We start from the raw sequence: 18,820 nt of genomic DNA, 5'->3' as shown, positions 1-18,820 counted from the left end.
GTTAATAAAAATACCGTATTATGGGCTTCCCTGGTGGCGCAGTGGTTGAGAGTCCCGAGCGGCTGGGCCCGTGAGCCATGGCCGCTGAGCCTGCGCGTCCGGAGCCTGTGCTCCGCCACGGGAGAGGCCACAACAGTGAGAGGCCCGCGTACCGCAAAAAAAAAAAAAAAAAAATGGGGCCACAACAGTGAGAGGCCCCCCGACCCCAAAAAAAAAAAAAAAAAAAAAAAAAATACCGTATTATATTTTCCTGGATTCAGTGACGTTTATCGTATTGCTCCTCTCTAAATGCATGTTCACTTTCCTGCCTCCTTTCGTATTCGTTATTCCGTGATGTCTTTCTCGGCTCTCCGCTCTCGTAACTGCGCAGAGACCAGAGGCGGCCCGGGCGAGAAAGCCGGCCCGGGGCAGGCCTCAGGGCGACATTCAGGTGAGGGGCTGCCCCGCACCGGCGGCGAGTCCCAGAGCAAGTCACCCGGACATCTCCGGTGCACGACAGGGGAAAGCATACTCGTGCGGTCCTGTTGATTAACAAGCACTGGACGTGCCCAAGGAAGGTCACGCCAACGTCCTCCCAGCGTTAGGCGGCGGATCCCCGCCTCCCCTTTCCGCTCAGTGCGCGCGCCCCGGGCAGGGCGGGGTCGGAAGCTCGGGCACGGATTGGCTGGGAGAAAGCTGCGCCAACCTGTTTGAAAGGCCCAATCGGCGCCCGGCCTTTCCGAGACAGCCAATGGAAAACCGGAGGGGCGGGCCGGAAGGGCGGGAGTCGCTGTTTGAACCGCGGCGCGGAGAGCAGTCCCCTGTTTGGCTTCCCGTCGAAGTAGGTATTTGGCTGTCTGCGAGCCATGGAGGGCGAGTTTCTGGGAGAGGACGCGCTGCTGCGGAAGCTCAGGGACAGCCGCCGCCGCTTCCAGAGGCGCATGCAGCAGCTGATAGAGAAGGTGCGGCTCCCCCCGCTGGAGGGGAGGGGGAGCGGGACGGAAGGGGAAGGAGTAGGGGCGGGAGGAGGAGGCAGGGTTGGGGACTGGGGGGCAGAGACGGGGGTTCGGGACCCCCGAGACTTGCAGCCTCGCGCTGGCGCCTTCTCAGCCCGGGTCAGGGGTTCCCCTCGGCACTCCGATCTGACGGGATGCCCCTTCCTCTCCCGCAGTACAACCAGCCCTTCGAGGACGCCCCGGTGGTGCAGATGTCCACGCTGACCTACGAGACGCCCCAGGGTACGAGTCAGCCCCCCTTTCTGAATATTTACGGTTAAGAGTGTAACTAGAATAGTGTCCTACTAGGGTTTGAAATGCTGTCCCTGTTCTCTTGAAAATAAACCTTGTTCACCTAGTAGGTACTAAACTGTCACTAGGTCCCCTGAACGTATAAATTACTTATTTCCAACAGAATTACTTATTAAGACAGAATTCTGATGACACATAGGTGCATCCTCATTAAAAATGTCCCCGCCTGGGTTGGCATCCCCGCTGACTGTCTAATAGCCATGTCAGCTGGGGCCCATTGCTTTAGCCAGGCTGTGACTCAGTTTCTTCACCTGTAAAATGGAAAGATGATGACAATAATATTTACTTGGCGTGGAGATTGTGACAGTTACAGAAGATGAAGCTCTTGGAACAGTGCCTGGCACTAGTAAACACTCGTATTGACTGTTATTTGACATTCTGAGTACTTTGGAATTTGACCTGAATCTAAGGAGAAGGACCCATTCGTTTAATGGTTGATGCTGCAAACTGACTTAAATCTCATGGATTCTCTTTGGTGAATAGCTGGAGAAAGTTTGCACTGGGTGAGGTCAGTGCCTGCCATTCGGCCTCATTCCAACTCAGTATTACCTACTAAGGAAAGTGAATCTCAGACCCGGTTCTGCTGTGCACCAGACAGACAGACACAAAACAGTTCGTAATTAAATGAAATCCTATCTCTGCTTTTTCAGCTGGCCTAGCCATACCCTGGGTGAAAAATTTATTCAGGCAGAAGCTAAGGTATTCCAGTAGTAGGTTTCTGTTACTCTGGCCTCTGTCAGGTGGTGACAAGTCTAACCCGGATGCAGGACTCAGGAGTGTAGGATTCATTCCTAAGGGTGCTGTCAACGGGCTTCACAGTGTCCTCATGGCCTGTTCATGCAAGGATGGGCAGTGTCTGGAATGTTTTGGTCAGTTCACATATCTTGAACACCACGAATTTCACCCGTGAAAACTCATTTCAGACTCCAGTTTGATGAGAACAGTAGTCAAGCATCAAACACTTTAGCATGTGGAAGACCTGCTGAAGAGCTTGTGGAAACAGATTCCTGGGGCCACTGACAGCAATGCTGGATGTGGATTCGGTGGGTCTGTGTTCTAACAAATTTCTAGCTGATGGGAGTGCAGCTCCCTAGACCCGTAGCTTCCTCTGGAGAGGCACTCAGTTAGGAAGTGGACTTTTTGATTAAATGCTAGCTGGCCACTCTTACAGGGTGAATTCCTGCAATTTAAGGCAAAACCATAGGGGGTAGATTGGAGCTAACAACCACACTGATTATGGTGAAGACAGCAGGTGAGTAAGAGTCATTCACATGTTGACAGCTAAGCATATACCTGTGCTTCTAAGAGTCTCAGGTTTCTCAACACCCTGCGAGGTGGGCACTGTTAGAATCATCAGTGTTTCATAGCAGAGGATACAGCAGAGAGAAGTTAAGGAACTTGCCTGTGGCACTTAGCCAAGGTGGCAAAGCTTTGGTTTGACTCCAAGCGCCTCTGTTCAAGCGTCACTCTGTTCTGGAAAGGCCACACAGCTCAGTGGTCAGGACCCCAGAGAGTCACTCCCCTGGGTTTACAGCCTGGCCTCACCACATGGGCAAATGACCCGGGCTGGTTATTTCACCTTCTTCTTGCCTCTGTCCCCATCTGTACAGTGAACTTGGTGAGTATCTATCCAAAAGGAATTAAGAGTACCATACGAGTTATATGTCAGTGAGTTGTAAATGAGGTGTACTTGGAAAGGGATAGACTGGAGCCTGGAAGAGTAAGCACCGTGTAATTATTGCTGCTGTTACCATCATCAACAACCATCTCAAGCCTCGCAACCCAATGATTGAATTTACCTGGAAGCCAACGGAGGTTTAGGGAGAGATTAAGTATCTTGCCCAGATTCTGCTAGCTAGTAAGTGTAGGACTCCAAAACTCAGTGTTTACCCCCTGTGCCGAGGGCTTGCTGTGTAACGTGTACATTGTCCTGAGAAAGCACTTGCATGGTACATGGGGTAGAGAGGTTGCCCTCGAAAAGTGATCTCTCTCTCTGTAGTATATGGATTACTCTCAGTATATGTATTTTGAGCACAGTACTTGGCATACATACGTTCGTTGTTTCCATTTAATTTGTGGCTTAATGCTGGATTCAATGAGCTGCTTGCTGCCTACTAGTAGGAGAGATTTTCGTTAATGACAGATTTTTGTCTAGTGTTGATTTTTGAAAAACCTTCAACCTCACAAAGACGAGAAACAGCAGAATATCAGGAACGTGGCTTGGTTATGTCTTGGTTATATTAGATCTTTCTGTTGCCTGTCACTTCGGTTTTCTTTGAATTCAGATTGAACAGAAATTCAGTGTTCATGATAAGTAGTCATTTTTATTTCTTTTCTTAAGGATTGCGAATTTGGGGAGGAAGATTAATAAAGGAAAGAAATACGGGACAAATCCAGGTATTCAATGTCAAATTTTATTGCCCCCATGCCTTGCCATGGAGGAAGGTTGATGTGAATGAAGGTGGAGATGAGCTGGAACTGTGCCCAGGGGCCACTGCAGGGTGTCGTTCCGCAGTTTTCTCACCCGGACTGCCCTGTTTTCTTGTGTGTAAGGATTTACTGAGATGCACGTCTTCTGTTGCTTGTCAAGTGCAGGTAGGAGCATGTGATGCTTATGCCCCTTGCATCCCCCTGTGTTTCCCCTGCCATGGACCAAGGGACTCTGACAGCTGGAGCCCACCTGTAAGGTGGAGCCAGCTGGATAGACCTCCCCCATCCCCAGCTTCAGCCACAGCTACCAACTTGCTTTGCTGGGTCCTTACAGGAAAGACCAAATCCAGGTCCTTCCGGGAAGGAAAAAGGCATCTTTCCCTCTTCTGAAAGGAGCAAGAGATTAAGGAGAGGGTGCCCTGTGCCGTTCACTACCTTTTAAAACCCAGGTGTGTTTTTCCCGAGTTTATCCATGGACACGGCAGCTATGTGATCTGTTACCTTAATGGGAGGGGCTTTCCTACTGTGAGACCCAGGGTGTCTTGTTTTTTTGTGGCAGTGACTTTTGTAAGGATGTCTGGTATCTTCTTAATCACCACTTCTCACCATGAGGTGCTTCCTCATGGCCAGTTGGGGAGCCGGTACCCAAGAATGAAAACATCAGCATTAGGGTTACATAACAATTAACAGCAAATCTGAAATCAAATTTCCTCCTGATTGGTTATTTTAACACATAATACATTTAGTCATAGAAATGTTAGAAATACATATAACTACTGAAAATTAACCTGACTTGTATATGCAGAGATAAGAGATAGTCACTAATAATGATAATATTTTAGTATACTGTGACACCTGTATATGTATTTATAAATACACATTTCTTTATCCCCTTTTTTCTTTTAAATACACTTTTTTTTACCCTCTTTTTTCCACTTAATACATATTGTGAAAACTCCTCTTTGTCACCTGTTGTATAATTCAACCTCCTTTTTAAAAATAAACCTGCTCTCTCATTGCTAGTCATTTAGCTCTTTTCACTTTCCTTTATTATAAGTCAGGATCAGTGCTCTTTTCTTGAAAAAGTCTAGATCAGGGGTCCCCAAACCCTGGGCCATGGACCGTACCAGCCGCACAGCAGGAGGTGAGCTGCAGGCCAGCCAGCGAAGCTTCATCTGTATTTACAGCCGCTCCCCCCAGCGAAGCTTCATCTGTATTTACAGCCGCTCCCCGTCGCTCGCATTACCGCCTGAGCTCTGCCTCCTGTCAGATCAGTGGCGGCATTAGATTCTTATAGGAGCGCGAACCCTACTGTGAACCGAGCATGCGAGGATCTAGGTTGCGCGCTCCTCATGAGAATCTAATGCCTGATGATCTGAGGTGGAGCTGAGGCGGTGATGCTAGCGCTGGGGAGCGGCTGCAAATCCAGATTCTCATTAGCAGAGAGGTTTGACGGCACAGAGACCATAATAAATCAGTTGCTTGCAGACTCATGTCAAAACCCTATCAGTGAGTGACAAGTGACAATTAAGCTGCATCTTATGGCGTAGACTGGACATAAGCAACACACTTCTGGTGTCACCGTCTCCCATCACCCCCAGATGGGACCACCTTGCAGGAAAACAAGCTCAGGGCTCCCACTGATTCTGCATTATGGTGAGTTGTATAATTATTTCATTGTATATTACAATGTAATAATAGAATAAAGAGCACGATAAATGTAATACACTTGAATCACCCCCAAACCATCCCCCCAACCCTCCCGCCCCAGTCCATGGAAAAATTGTCTTCCACGAAACCGGTCCCTGGTGCCAAAAAGGTTGGGGACCGCCGGTCTACATGGTAAATATTTTAGGCTTTGCTGCCCACGTGGTCTCTGCTGCAGCTACTCAGCTCTGCATCGTAAGGGGAGAAAGCAGCCAAGGACAATAGGTGCACAGACAGGTACAGCTATGTTCCAATAAAACTTTATTTATAAGACCCCTGTTATATACAGAGACAGAGAACCGTTCTTAGCTCTTCCCAGTGCTGTCACCCCTGTTCAGTAAATGCCAAGAAGTGGGATCATTATGTCAAAGGATATGCATTTTTTAAATTATACATAATAATGGTACCCACTGATCAGCCAGTGCTTGAATGGTCTTGGTGGCAAAGTGTTCTCATCTGGACATTTATTTAATGTTTTTACGTAAAAAATTAGGAGGAGCCCTCCCTGGAATCTACGGAATCTTAAGCCCCCTTCCTGGGATTAGAAATCTGGGCGTGGTCTGTGATGACAGCTCAGAGGTCTACAGCCTCACTCAAGTCACCACCTGCTGCCTTCCCTGGGGTTGTGGAGGCCTTAGGCCCCGTGGGCTGTGCATTGACTCAAGGGTTTGTCCTATCACGTGGCCTGGATTCTCTTTCCGACCCCAGAGCTGCCTGTAGTTAGACGCTGGTGCCGATTGGCTGCTTCCCCATGATTCTCAGGCCAAGTTCTTCGATGCCTCCAGACACAAAACAGCTCCAGACACTCTGCCCCATCCCAGCTCCCCCAAGGCAAAGGTGGTGACATCCCCCAGGCAGGATTCACAGACACCTAGGAGATGATGCCTGGGCACTGCCCCGAAAGGGACAGGCCTCACCACATTCTCACTCCTGTTCTTGCAAGCCTGGGGTGGTCCTAAAAATATTTTAGCCAATCTGGCATCTTGAAATCTCCAGTTTCCCTAATGAGAGCCCATCCATGGCATTCGTCATGGTCGTTAGAGAGGCCAGTTGTGCAGATGAGGCTCTAGAGAGGGAAGCATGGCCTCCTCAGGGGCGGTCCACTGACTGCCCTGTGGGCTGAGCCCTGGTCAGGACAGCTGACCGCCCCGTGGCCAGAGCTCAGGTTGAAAGTGGCTCCCCAAGCCAGGGTCCCACCACATGCTGAGGCTTTTAAAGGCATTGTGGGTCTTGTGACATGGAGATAAATTCACTGTTAAGATAAAAAAGTCACAGAAAGTCCCCCAGGGGCCTCTTGAATTTCCGGATTCTACCTGAGGATCTGGTGACAGTTGTGTTCTGTTTTGGCCTTGGCCCTGTGGTCGCCTCCAGGCCAGGGCGTCCTGGGCCTGTCCACTCGTGCCCCTGTTTCCCCACTTTCCCTGCTCCATCACTTACCATCCAAGTGGTTTCTGAGGCAGCAGCCCTTGGCACGGCCAGAGGAAGAAAGCTCTGTTCTTTTTCCAAGGGAAAGGCTTGTCTATCTGCTAGGAGTTTTGAGGCCTTTTGTACTATAATATTCTAGAAGAGAAGCCCCAGGAAACTTCCTGTTCTCTCATACGCTAAAGGAAGAGGAAGGATTGTCAGTGTGTTACTTGACAGTGGCTTTGAAATGTGTTATGACCGAATCAAGCGTATCTTATCGACTTCAAGGGCTCCCCGGTGAAGACGGACGACAGGACAGATGGACCCACGCGAGTCCCAGCTGGAGGTCACGAGCTTCCCTTGCCCTGCACACAAGTTGAGGGTGAGTGTCCTGGCACTAGAAGGCCAGGTCCGGAGGGACGTGGGTTTTTTGTCAGAACGTTTCAAGTCTAGATCCCTCACTCTGACTTTTTCCAAGGTGTATTTTAAAAACTAAAACATTTGAAAGTGCCCTGTTACTTCTTTCTAAGCTCTTCTAAGGAGCTGTTTCGCTCACAGTTACATTGTGGTACTTGACACATAAACGGTACTCGAATATTCTAGAATAATAAAGCCCTCACCCCCACCCACCCATTTTGTTTTGTTTTGACCTTTTGCCAAAAAAAAAATTAATCTCAAGAATTTATTAATAGTAAGACTTTGATGTGCCCTTGCGGGCTGGTGTCATGGACCACTAAGTCCTACATGCCCTGCAGGCATCCTTTTTCCTGCTTCCTGTTTCCGTGGGGCCTCCTTTCCCTTCCTCAGGCTAGCCGTGCTGCTGAGCCCCTGGCCCAGTCTGTTTTCTCAGAAATCCACCCATCATCTTTCTTTCTGTCCCAGCCTCTCCCTCTACCCTGGGTACATCCCATCAGCTCTCACCTTGAACACACAGAAAAGAATTCGTATCTCCCGTCTCGGGCCCCTTTCTAGCTGCCTCCCTGTGTTCACCTTCCCTTCACAACCCAGTCTGTACCAGTGGCCCGTTTCACCGCCTCTGGTGTTCTTGGCCCCGTGCACACCTCAGCTGGTCCCCTTCTGGCTTCTGGCTCCGGCTCAAAAGCACACCTTGTGGTGAGGTTCCCGGCGGCCCCGTGGCTGAATCCGGTTGGCATTCTTTGATTTTTATCCTGTTGTCCTCACAGTAGCATTCAAAGCTTCTGGAAAGTCTGGCCGTGACCTCAGTGCCCCTGAGCTCCCCGGGCTTTCTCCCTCCTGTCAGCCCCTCTATCGTCCCACCTCCCACCTTCGCTGGTACCCTTTCCCAAGAGTTGGGCATCTTTTTCCCTCACTCCAGTGGAATCCCCTGCCCAGACCCGCTCTGGGTATGTTTATTGCCAGCGGCCTCTCGCTCCTTGAACTCTGTCTGCACTCTGCATATCTCAGCTCAAAAAGCCAACCCAACAGACCTGTCCTCAGGATAAGGCCACCACCGTCTTCCCTGTAGAATGAGCCAGAAACCCAGCATCCTCTTGGCCTCAGCCCCTCCCTCTTCCTCATACCTGAGACAGCGCTGTTCCATGCCTTTGCCACCACCATCTCTCTTGCCACTGTGCCCCATGCCCCCACGGTGCCAGCTCCTGTCTCCACCTGGCCTCCACCCCGCTGACACCTTTAAACGTGCAAATCTGGTCACATGGCTTCTCTGTTCAAAGCACTGCAATGGCTGCCCATTCCTCTGAGAGTGAAAAGAGTTCAGACCATGGCTGACCTGCCCACTGTCTTTTCGCTGCCCCCTGGAAGCCCCCTGGTCCCCAGATCGGAGCAGACTCCCACTTTTACCTGTGTGCTCCACACCTGGCTCTTCCCCTTGTGGCAGCTAACCAGTAATTACAGACTTTGTAATTGTTCTTGAACACCCCTGTCCTGTGGGACTGGCCTTTCTGCGGCCTTTGGCCGCCCTGCCCAGGCCCTTGCCCGCACTGGGCAGTCAGAAATATGGGTGGAGTCCTAAAGGGGAAACCGGTGGTCTTTCAGATCAGAACTAGAAAGAACTTGATGGAGATGTTTACTCATGGGTGTTATTTGTATCAATCCGAATTTTAACTCCATAAAGCCTTGGGTCCATGAATTTCCTGCACTGCTTGAAATCAGTAGAAATAGTTCTTCTTCAGCTGAACTGTCCAGTGTGGTAACCACTAGCCACCTGTGACTATTCAGATTCATTGAAAATTAAGTGAAGTTTAAAATTCAGTTCCCTAGCCTCCCTACCCGCATTCCACGTGTTCAACAGACACGTGTGGCTCGTGGCTGACATCCTGGACAGCAGCTGGGGGACCTTCCGCCATCACAGAAGGTTCTACTGGACAGTGCTGGCCTAGAGGGACTCAGCTTCCAGGATCAGAGGCCATGGAAAGAGCCAGAGGTGATACAGAAGTTGCTTTCCCGCGTCTCCCCAACTCTGGGCGTGTTCCTGTTCTGATGGTTTCTCTGCATGGTGACAGATGGCCATGTCCCTGTTAAAGGGGGCCACTTGAAGCAATAGGAGTTCTCACTGTAAGGTGTACTCAAGCAATGCAAAAACTATCCTCGAGAGAAAAATGCAAGCTTTCTTTAAAAATTCTGACGGAAACTTCCTTTGCTTTTAGATTCAGTAAGCAGTGATACTGATACAACTTTATTCCAAGAAGATGTGGTTGCTGGTAACTTGATGGTAAGACCTGTCTTTTGTAATGAAGGGACAGAGTTGAGGCTTGGGGACAAGTACACATTCTCATGACCTGCATCTTCCTGTAAGTCCTCTTCTGAGGCTCGCTCTTTGCTGACATCACCCCTCAAGTCTCTGTCCCCACGTTCAGATCCCCTAAGGCAGCAAGTCACCCCTTCTCGGTTTAGCACGTACTGCCCCAGTTCAAGCCTGATTCACTGAACTTACGTAAATGTTGGGTGACGTTCCCTCTGCAAATAGAACAATCCCGGTGTGCCCTGGGCCTTGACCGACCTCACGGTGTAGAAAGTTGGGTTCTGAGTCGGTCTTTCCCCATAGAGACGGTGTCATAAGGGAGGCGCTCTGGGGAGCGTTTCCAGGTCAGCTCTTGGGATGGACGGGAACACACAGGACAGAATCCACCCGAGCCTCTGACCTCAGCCCTGGGTCAGACGCCAGAACAGCTGGCATGGGGTTTTCTTCTAAAAGCACTACTTTTGTACAGAGGTTTGCCCACACATCCGTGTGTGACTTGTAGCGTCTACCTAGAATTAGGTGGTGGCCCTGGGGGAGGAAAGGGGTGCGTTGTGAGGTGTTGTGTCGGGGTGGCAGTGAAGGGGAGCAGGCGGCCCTGACAGTAAAGGGCCAAGGTGTCAGCCATTCCCCGGTGTGTTCCTGTGTCCCCCCGGTCTGTAGCCCCAGGCCCTGACTAAGCCCCACCGGGGTGCACAGTGGAGGCTAAGGCCCCCCATTTTCAGTGTATGGCAGGTGAGGGATAGGAGAGGCAAGGGTTCCTGCCCCCTGAGTTGGACACTGAACTTCTTTTCTTAGAAACATACCAACTGGGGTCAATTCCAGTAGTTGTGTCCTAAACTCGCCGAAGAATATTGTTTCTTTTTTTCTCTTGTTCTAGTAATATTGTCATAAACTTCTCCAAACTGGTATGTTTTGTCTTTCTGTTTTCTTTCGGATTGTTACCACTGGGTCAGTTCCCTAAAGTCAGATTCCAGGGTCAGGTAGATTTTCAGAGGGGGCTGGACCACTTTGTGCTGCTAACAGTAGGAGGTGAAGAAGTGACTTCGAGGAACTTCATTTAAAGACATGTACACTAACGGGCTTGCCAGTGTGTCCCAGGATCCCAGAGCTCGGCCGTACCCAGCAGCTCTTACGAATACTGACTTCTCTTTGGTGTCAGCCTGCAGTGCCCTGGAGCCCATTGAAAACTGAGCTGAGGAGGAAGTACTTGACACAAGTGGATATCCTGCTGCAGGATGAAGGATGTTTGGAGGTAATGTTTCCTAGGGCGTGTCTTCATATAAGTAAACCATGAACTAGAGACACACCGAGGTGTCATCTCGTCTTGTTCACTTGCTACAGAGCCTGCAAAGAGCATTTCAACGGCTGCTTCCAAACCGTTTCGCTCACAGGCTCCCCGGTTCCTGCTCTTCCTGAGTAAACACTCTGGGACCCTCGGGCAGCGGGATCGGCTGCCCGCTATGCTCTGGGCAGCTCACAGGATCTAGTAGGGCCCCCACCCTCAGGCAGAGGGCTTTTAAGCCACAGAATTAGGGAAGCTGTAGCGCCCACCTTCCTCCTTCCCTGCCGTGACCGGGGCTGCCACGGGCCACAGGGCACCTGTTCTGCCTGCTTCGGCCGTGATGTTGGCGAGATCGGGGGCTGCGGTGGACCCCGTGGGAGGTGGGCAGCTCATCAGCCCCTCTCCCAGGCCTGGCAGCCAGTTTCCTGGAGCTTTGCCTGAAGGAGAGCAAAAGGCTAAAGGTGGAGTTCACGCAAGGATGCCAACTCTTTAGTTTTCCAAGTTCTGTCAGTCTCATCTAAAACAAAGGACATTTTTTTAAAATTTATTTATTTTTTGGCTGTGTTGGGTCTTCGTGTCTGTGCGAGGGCTTTCTCTAGTTGCGGTGAGCAGGGGCCACTCTTCATGGCGGTGCGCAGGCCTCGCAACTATCGCGGCCTCTGTTGTTGTGGAGCACAGGCTCCAGACGCGCAGGCTCAGTAGTTGTGGCTCACGGGCCCAGTTGCCCCGTGGCACGTGGGATCCTCCAAGACCAGGGCTCGAACCCGTGTCCTCTGCATCGGCAGGCAGACTCTCAACCATTGTGCCACCAGGGAAGCCCCCAAAGGACATTTTAATACCAAATAACTAGGAAGTATGTGTTCTGGAATAAATAATTCATCTCAGAGGCAGCCAACTCAACAGGAGCGTGGATATTTTCTTACGCTGCTGCTGACAGAAGCCTGTATCTGAACGAGTGGATGTACGGGAAATGCCTTTTTCTTTAGTCTGGAAGCAGCAAGCGTGGCCTTTTGGTCGCCCTGCCGGTCGGGGAAGGAGGCCAGGGCTGGGACCAGCTCCGTTGTCCCAGCAACAGGTTCTCCTTCCCTCCATCTACCTGGACCGGCCGTCCTTGCTGTCAGAAGATAACGGTGGAGGAGGAAAAGCCGCCAGACCTCCCGAGAGAGATTCTGGCAGACGTGGGGCAGTGGTGGCCCTTGGGCGGTAGGGGGCGATACCTGGAGGCCATGGGGGCAGAGCTCCTGGATCTTGCTAAGACAGCTCTTCCCACCACTGCTGGAGGCCCAGCCGGCCGCTGTCTGTCATCGTGGTCGCGCATGTCACCACTGCAGCCGCAGATGGATGCGCCGTCAGTGGTTGGGAGAGCAGTTGGGGCAGGAAGCCCGAGCCAGCACCTGACAACTCCTTTGTTAAAGTCATCTGCTTTGATTTCAGTGTGCCAGTCACGGAGAGGGAAAGGACACCCGTACGACCCTGGTCCCTTCATTGGCCTCCCTCGCCAGGCCTGCCCGAGGTGAGTGTGACGTAGAAACTTTGCACGGACCATTCACTTGTGGTAGAGCCACAGCGCCCTGAGCTGGGCATGTTTCATCACCACGAACTGTGAGAGACACGTGCACGTCATAGGTAAATTATTACGTGTTAAGAAACAAAGTGCTCCTTCCTTCTGGGACTCGCATGCTAATTGCTAATTAGCTCTTTATCCCAACTTAACATTTTGAAAATTTTTGAATCTCCAGAAATGTAGGACTCATACAATAAACATCCTTTCCCGACATTTAGCAATTCACATTGTGTCACGTTTGCTCTATCACTCCCGACATACACGCACGTACACGTGTGTGTATGTATTTGCGTTCGTGTATATACCATCCCTAAATGCTCCAGTGTCTCCGAAGAACAGGCTGAGTCCCCTCAGAACCACGTTAAACTTGGCACACGTTGAAATGTCACAGTGACGCGATACGGTTTTACCCAGTCGTGCCATCGTTGTCATTTGCAGCCTTTTTTGTTTGTTGAACCAGCTCAGGACCCACTGGGGCGCCACCTGTCGGGCTGACTGTCCCCTTCAGTCCAGAAGGGCCCCGCGGCCTTGCCGTTGCCGCCATCATGATCTTTGCCGTCACTGACTTTCTTGAACAATCCTGGCCTCCAGTAGATTGCAGAATGCCCTTCAGTTTGGACTTATATGTGGTTAAGTTTATGTTAAACATTTTTGGCAAAAATACTACACAGGTGACGTTTTTGTCCTCTCGGGACGTCCTGTCAGCCTGTCCCATTGTTGGTGACTTGAGTCTGGTCGCACAGTTGAGGCAGAGGCCCCACCAGTTTTCTCACTGCAGAAGTGCCTTTTATCCTTGGAGTCATCTGTGGATGACCCCTTGAAGTTGCCTGGTAGCCTTTTCCCCAGAACCCTCGCACCCCATGGTTTTTAGCATCTCGCCACGACCGTTGCCTGAGCTGGGGCCGAACACAGGCCTTTTCTGGTTCTGCCATTCCCCCTGCCTGCATTCGTTGGCATTCTTGTATAAAGAAGGTTGAGCTGTCTCCCTTCCATTTCTTTTTTTCCCTTCCTTTATCCTCCCCAACATGCTTTTTCTTTATTTAACTTTTCCAGAATCAGTAAGAACTCATGGACTCTTTTTTTTTTTTTTTAAATTCACATAAGAATCTGTTGAGAGTTTTCATCACCCGTTAAGCCTGGAGGAGCCCCTTCCGTGCTGGCTTCTGCGTCCTCCGACCTGTCCCCGTGGGGTTTTGAGCTCTTCTCCCCCACCCTGATTCCAGAGTTTTCCCCCAGCCCCCGCTGGCTTCTCCTTAACAACAAGGCTCATTTGGCCAGTCGTGCAGCACAAAGTAGCCTCAGAATCACAGCACCTGGTACCACTGCTCACCAATGCTGAAGAAGGTTCCAGATCTCCAAGCAGCATTGTCATCCTCAGATAACGTCCCACTGACGGAGCACGTTCAGAGTTATCTGGATTCTGTTTTCTCTTTTGGTTGTTGTCAGTCTGACATACAGTCAGGGTCATGTTCCCTGTCTGTATCCAGTTTTAGAGTTATCCCCATCTTTGTTGGTTTAATTTTATTTCTCTAATATGTAAAACATTGAATATGATGCAAAAGTCAAAGCCGTGTGAAGAGGTGTGTTCAGGAGTCTTCTCCCTTCCCCACCCAGCCCTGTAGGCAAACAGGGTCATTATTTTCTGGTTTCTAATTAATCTTTGACAAGGCAACCGATTTCCAAACCATCACACAGGGAAGGAGGACTCCTTTTAGGAAGGTCAGTGGAGAGTAAATTGTTTTGGTAGCTAGAAAGAAATCTCTGAGAAGAGTCTATTCCCAAATATTTGTGAATTTTTCTTTTGCTTTTGTTTTTCGTATTGCTTAAAAAGAACTCACAATGTTATGTTATACTCCTGAAACTAACGTAATGTTATATGTCAGTTATATCTCAATTAAAAATAATAATTAAAAAAAAGTAAAAGCCCTGGTCCCCATCCAGCCTTCGGTTCCCTGATCTCTGCGTGTGGTCGGTTTTAAATGGTTAACGTGCCTTTGCCTTGTGTGTGTGTTTCTCCAGGATGCTATGGTGACATCTCTGAAGAGAGCCCCGGTGGCCCATTTCAGCCAACTTTATTGCCCAGAGAGGGTGATGCTTTGCGCTCTAGCTCAGCAGGCCTGGCCCTGGTGCCGAGGGGTGATGACATCTCCTTACAGGGAGGGACCGGTGGCAGCAGCTTCTCAAGCGGCCCATCCTCTGAGGCTGAGGACATCTGCAACGCGACACTCAGCGATCTGTACGCGGGCATGCTGCACTCCATGAGCTGCCTGCTGGGTGTGAGGCCCTCCTGCGTCATCTCCACCAAGACGTTCATCCGCCAGAACTGGAGCTCCAAGCGGAGGCACAGGTGTAAGAGCAGAATGGACAGAACGAGCTGCAGAGGAGGCGGGCGCTCTCGGAGGAGCCCCCGGGAGAGACGTCCACCCGGCTCCGAACCTGCGAAGGACGTGGCAGTGTTAAGAGATCGCGGGAACGTACTCGATGTTTCTGGCCATAAGATGGGTTTAAAACTGGGAAGGGCTTTTCTTGAAGTAAACCAAGCCCAGATCCCCGCATTCGCTTCACATTGGAAGGAGCTTCCGAGAACGCCTCAGAAGCATCATTCTTCATTGACTTACTTAGACTCCAGTGCAGTGTATCGTCTTGATCAGGAAAATAGATTCATGACATCAAAGGGGTTGATTTCTCCTGTAAAAATAGGTTCTAGACCCAGAGTACCGCCGGGCGAGGGAGGGAATCGTTATAGGGAGATCGAAATCAGATTTGACAAGCTTCATCAGGAATATTGCTCGAATCTTAGGAAGCAGCCCTGCCTGACTTACCTTCCCGGCTCCTTGGCTGTGGATGTGTACAGAGGTGGTCCAGCAAGCCCTGGGAGCCCCCAGGGCATAGAAGCCCACAAGCCGAGTAGCCCTCTCCGCAGAGCAAAAGCTAAGAGGTTGAGTGAGGCTTTTGAAAGCCTGGGCAAAGGATCTATCAGAGAGGGTAGCTGCCCACCAAAGAGTGACTCCTTCCCTTCACTTTCAAAGACCAACTCCACACGTAGCCCGGGCCGCTCGGAGCAGACCTCTGACCTTGCTTATCAAGGAAATGATCTGGGAGGATTTAGGAAGTCGGTATCACTCAACAAAGCCATTTCAGTACCCAGGGTACAGCCTCCAGGCTGTGCCAGGGATCGTTACGATGACATTAAAGAAAAATTTGACAAGCTTCATCAGAAGTATTGCCAAAAATCACTTCATCAGACGCAGGTGCCTTCATGTACCAGAGCATCTCCAGATAAGGCAAGTGTGGGAGTTCGGTATCAAAAAGAAGACTTCTCAGGAAAATTCCATCCAGACTCTGGCCCCCAGGGCCCCCCAAACTTGTCATCATCACCCCAGCAGAGCATTAAAAGTCCCCTCGGCTCAAACACAATTAGGGCCCCTCCATCTACAGGTTTTGCTCTCAATGCCAGCTGGGGCCATCAGGTCCCCACAAAACGACGCCGATTATCAGACCCTCAGGTGTGCAGACGGTGGACTGGACCCTGGGATTTCTCACCTGTGGGCAGAGCCATCCCGAAGCCTGGGGAAGAGGCTGGCGCTGTGTAGGCCACCTGGGAAGAGAAGAAGGTACGTTTCTGTTTGTCGAATGTGGGTGTTTTGCAACAGGATCCTTAGGTGTTAGTTTTCCGAACTTTCTCCCAAATTCTTTTCCTTCCTCTAAAATCAGCATTTCTACACATTTTCTATTGGAATGCATTTAGGGGATGTTTCTAAAAAGCTTCCCTTAAGACACTCTATCCCATCCTTGTCAAACTGTCACTTCCAGCCTCTTCACCTCACACTCAGAACGTAGCTGTTGCAGGCAAAACTGATCTAGAATTGACGACTCTGACCCCTTCTGGATCCCCCCCGGGGACAGAGCAGGAGTCAGCCCTTGGAGAACCCCCAGCAGCATCCCACACACGTGAGGGGCCGGACCACACGCTGCTGCTCGGCCCACGGCCTCCTGTCCTCCCCACTGAAGCGCATCTGCTCCCCAGCCTTGGCCACGGTTTAGCTTGTGCAGGTGCCTTAAGCTGCGCTTTACCCTGCATGCACCATTGTATCTTCTCCAGAGGGAAGCCGCCCTGAGTGGTTCAATTTTCTCGCATGGGTGCCAGCTTTCCCAGCGTGCATTTCAGCGTGTCGCACGCAGGAATTTGGGCGACGTATCCCGAGTCCATGTCACTTGTCCACTGGCTGATGGGATCTGACTGAGGTTGGTTTGGCCGGCTCCTTCTGGAACTACAATATAAACACACTTAACCATTTTTCTGTATTTTCTTTTCTTTCTCTACTTAACATTATACATTTCTTGAGGAAAGGGACCGAATCTGCATGAGCTGTGAACACAAGGAATTTTAAGGGCTAACCTCTGAGTGCCCTCTGTGCTCCAGGCCGTGTTAACCCTTTTTCATACCTTCCTTCCTTAATCCCCATGTGAACACTTTGATTAGATAGGTTCTGTCCAATAGGCAGTGCTAGCTCTTCTTCTTATAAATAAGGAAATGTAGTCTTAACTGCTGAATCCACACAGGCAGTGCATGGCTGGGCCAGGATTCGAAAGCCCGTGGCCTTAACCACCAGTTTGCACTGCCTGCCTGAGGAGTTACCGTTACTTTTTTTTTTCTTTACGTTCTGTAGGGTATTTATTAAGCATCATAGCATTCTCTATAATGACTCAAATATTTATATATATTCGATGGAGTTGAATACAACAGTTAAGCTTTTGGGGGCAGGCAATGGGAATTATAATGGAATTATACTGAAATCCTTTTTTTTTTTCTTTTTAGAGGAAAGAACAACACATCTTTCAGGATGGAAGAGAAAAGTGATTTTGTGTTAGAAAACCTCAAAGCTGAAAATCTACTGCCAAGTTATTCTGAAGTATTCCCTCTTTCCTCTCTGATTTTTGTGTATTTTTTTAAATTCTCAAGAATATGTGACAACTTGCTTTGCTTATCTGCCCTTCAAAGCAAATTTCTATGAAATTGGTTCTGTTGAGATGACTCTCTGGGTTCTTGGAAATTATTTGAATAAAGTTGACCAATTAAAAATTTTAATGATATTCTTTATAGGCCGATTTTTCTCACGTTTTCTTTGCTACATTTAGACGTGACCAGAGAATCCTCCCTTACGTTTCCTATTTCCTTAGAAAAATCATTTGCTATGAAACCTAAGTTTCAGCCCTGGAAACAGTGATCCTGGAAGGAAAATACAGCTGCTTAGTCTTTTAAATTCAGGCTCATGGGACTTGGTATCTTCCATAATAGGAGGTAGCAAATTGAACCATCGTACAACTTAACCCATAAAAGTAATTCCTAGTATTTTTAGATGAAAACATAAACAGTCCTGTGATGGTCCCAGAACACACTTGCAGCTGCTCAGCACCCATGACACCTCATGGTTTTTATGGGAGCTGTTTATCATAGAATATCACAGTGACTTGTTTTTTTGTGTTTTTGATTGTTTTAACTTCTATGCCCTTTAATTTTGTCTATATTTTTGATACACATAACATTTAAATTTTTTAATTCTTGTTTTTGTTTTTTCAGTTGTAGAGACAGTTTCTCATCTGGGCCACCATAAGGTCCAGAGGGCTTATTGGCTTGTACTGGAATGGGCCAAGGTAGACACTGGGAACGTAGGGAGCTCTGGCAATTCACTGGCTCTCGCATCTCTCTCTGGTGGAATTTCAATGATCTCCAAGTATAAATTCCCCCCTTATAACTTGGCCTTGGACAGTGACTTTTTTAGATAAAATATTTCAGGTACTCAGAACACAGTGACAAAACCCATGTACCAACATCCTGAGTAAATGGTTAATATATTGCTGTGTGTAATGGATTTTTTAAGTAGAAGTTTAGAGATGAGATTGAGTTGCACACCTTTCCTTTCCACCCTCCGTCCCTAGGTGACCATTCTCCCTGTATTGATGTACCTTTCCACCCACACCTTGTTTCACTAGGACATTACCTGTGTGTTTTACTAAGCTCTGGCTGCTGTAACAAAATGCCAAAGACTGGGTACTTAAATAGCAGAAGTTTGTTTCTGGAGGCTGGAAGACTGAGATCAGGGAGCCAGCACAGTCGGGCTCCGGGAGGACCCACTTCCCGGCCCACAGACAGCCACCTTCTTGCCGTGTCATGTGGACAGAGGAGGAGCTCTGGTGTCTCTTAGGAGGGCACTGATCCCATCATGGGGGCCCCACCTTCGTGACCTCATCCAAACCCAATTACCTCCCAAAGGCCCTGTCTCAGCTACCATCACACTGGGGGTTAGGGCTTCCACTTGTGAATCTGGGGGACCATGTTCAGCCCACAGCCCTGTGAACTGGGAGGGCCTGCACTGCCTGGAGTCGAGAGCCTGGCCAAGAGCCTTACACCTTGCAGGAGGTTC

The 18,820-nt window shown here is 49.6% G+C and overlaps 1 protein-coding gene across 1 annotated transcript; it reads left to right on the top strand.

Moving 5' to 3' along the window:
* The first annotated feature begins 830 nt into the window (after positions 1–830).
* HJURP (Holliday junction recognition protein) lies at positions 831–17,455 on the top strand. Its single transcript, XM_024752769.1, has 9 exons — positions 831–941; positions 1,151–1,217; positions 3,628–3,683; positions 7,116–7,209; positions 9,455–9,519; positions 10,709–10,801; positions 12,266–12,344; positions 14,415–16,009; positions 17,215–17,455. Exons 1-8 carry the CDS (start codon positions 846–848, stop codon positions 15,986–15,988), a joined length of 2,124 nt encoding a protein of 707 aa, XP_024608537.1. The 5' UTR covers positions 831–845; the 3' UTR covers positions 15,989–16,009; positions 17,215–17,455.
* Positions 17,456–18,820: the final 1,365 nt, after the last annotated feature.

This window comes from Neophocaena asiaeorientalis, unplaced genomic scaffold (assembly GCF_003031525.2).
Source record: "Neophocaena asiaeorientalis asiaeorientalis breed wild unplaced genomic scaffold, Neophocaena_asiaeorientalis_V1.1 scaffold294, whole genome shotgun sequence".
Taxonomy (NCBI): domain Eukaryota; kingdom Metazoa; phylum Chordata; class Mammalia; order Artiodactyla; family Phocoenidae; genus Neophocaena; species Neophocaena asiaeorientalis.
The sequence above is the reverse complement of the archived record's forward strand: the minus strand, read 5'-3'. Positions and strand labels throughout refer to the sequence as shown.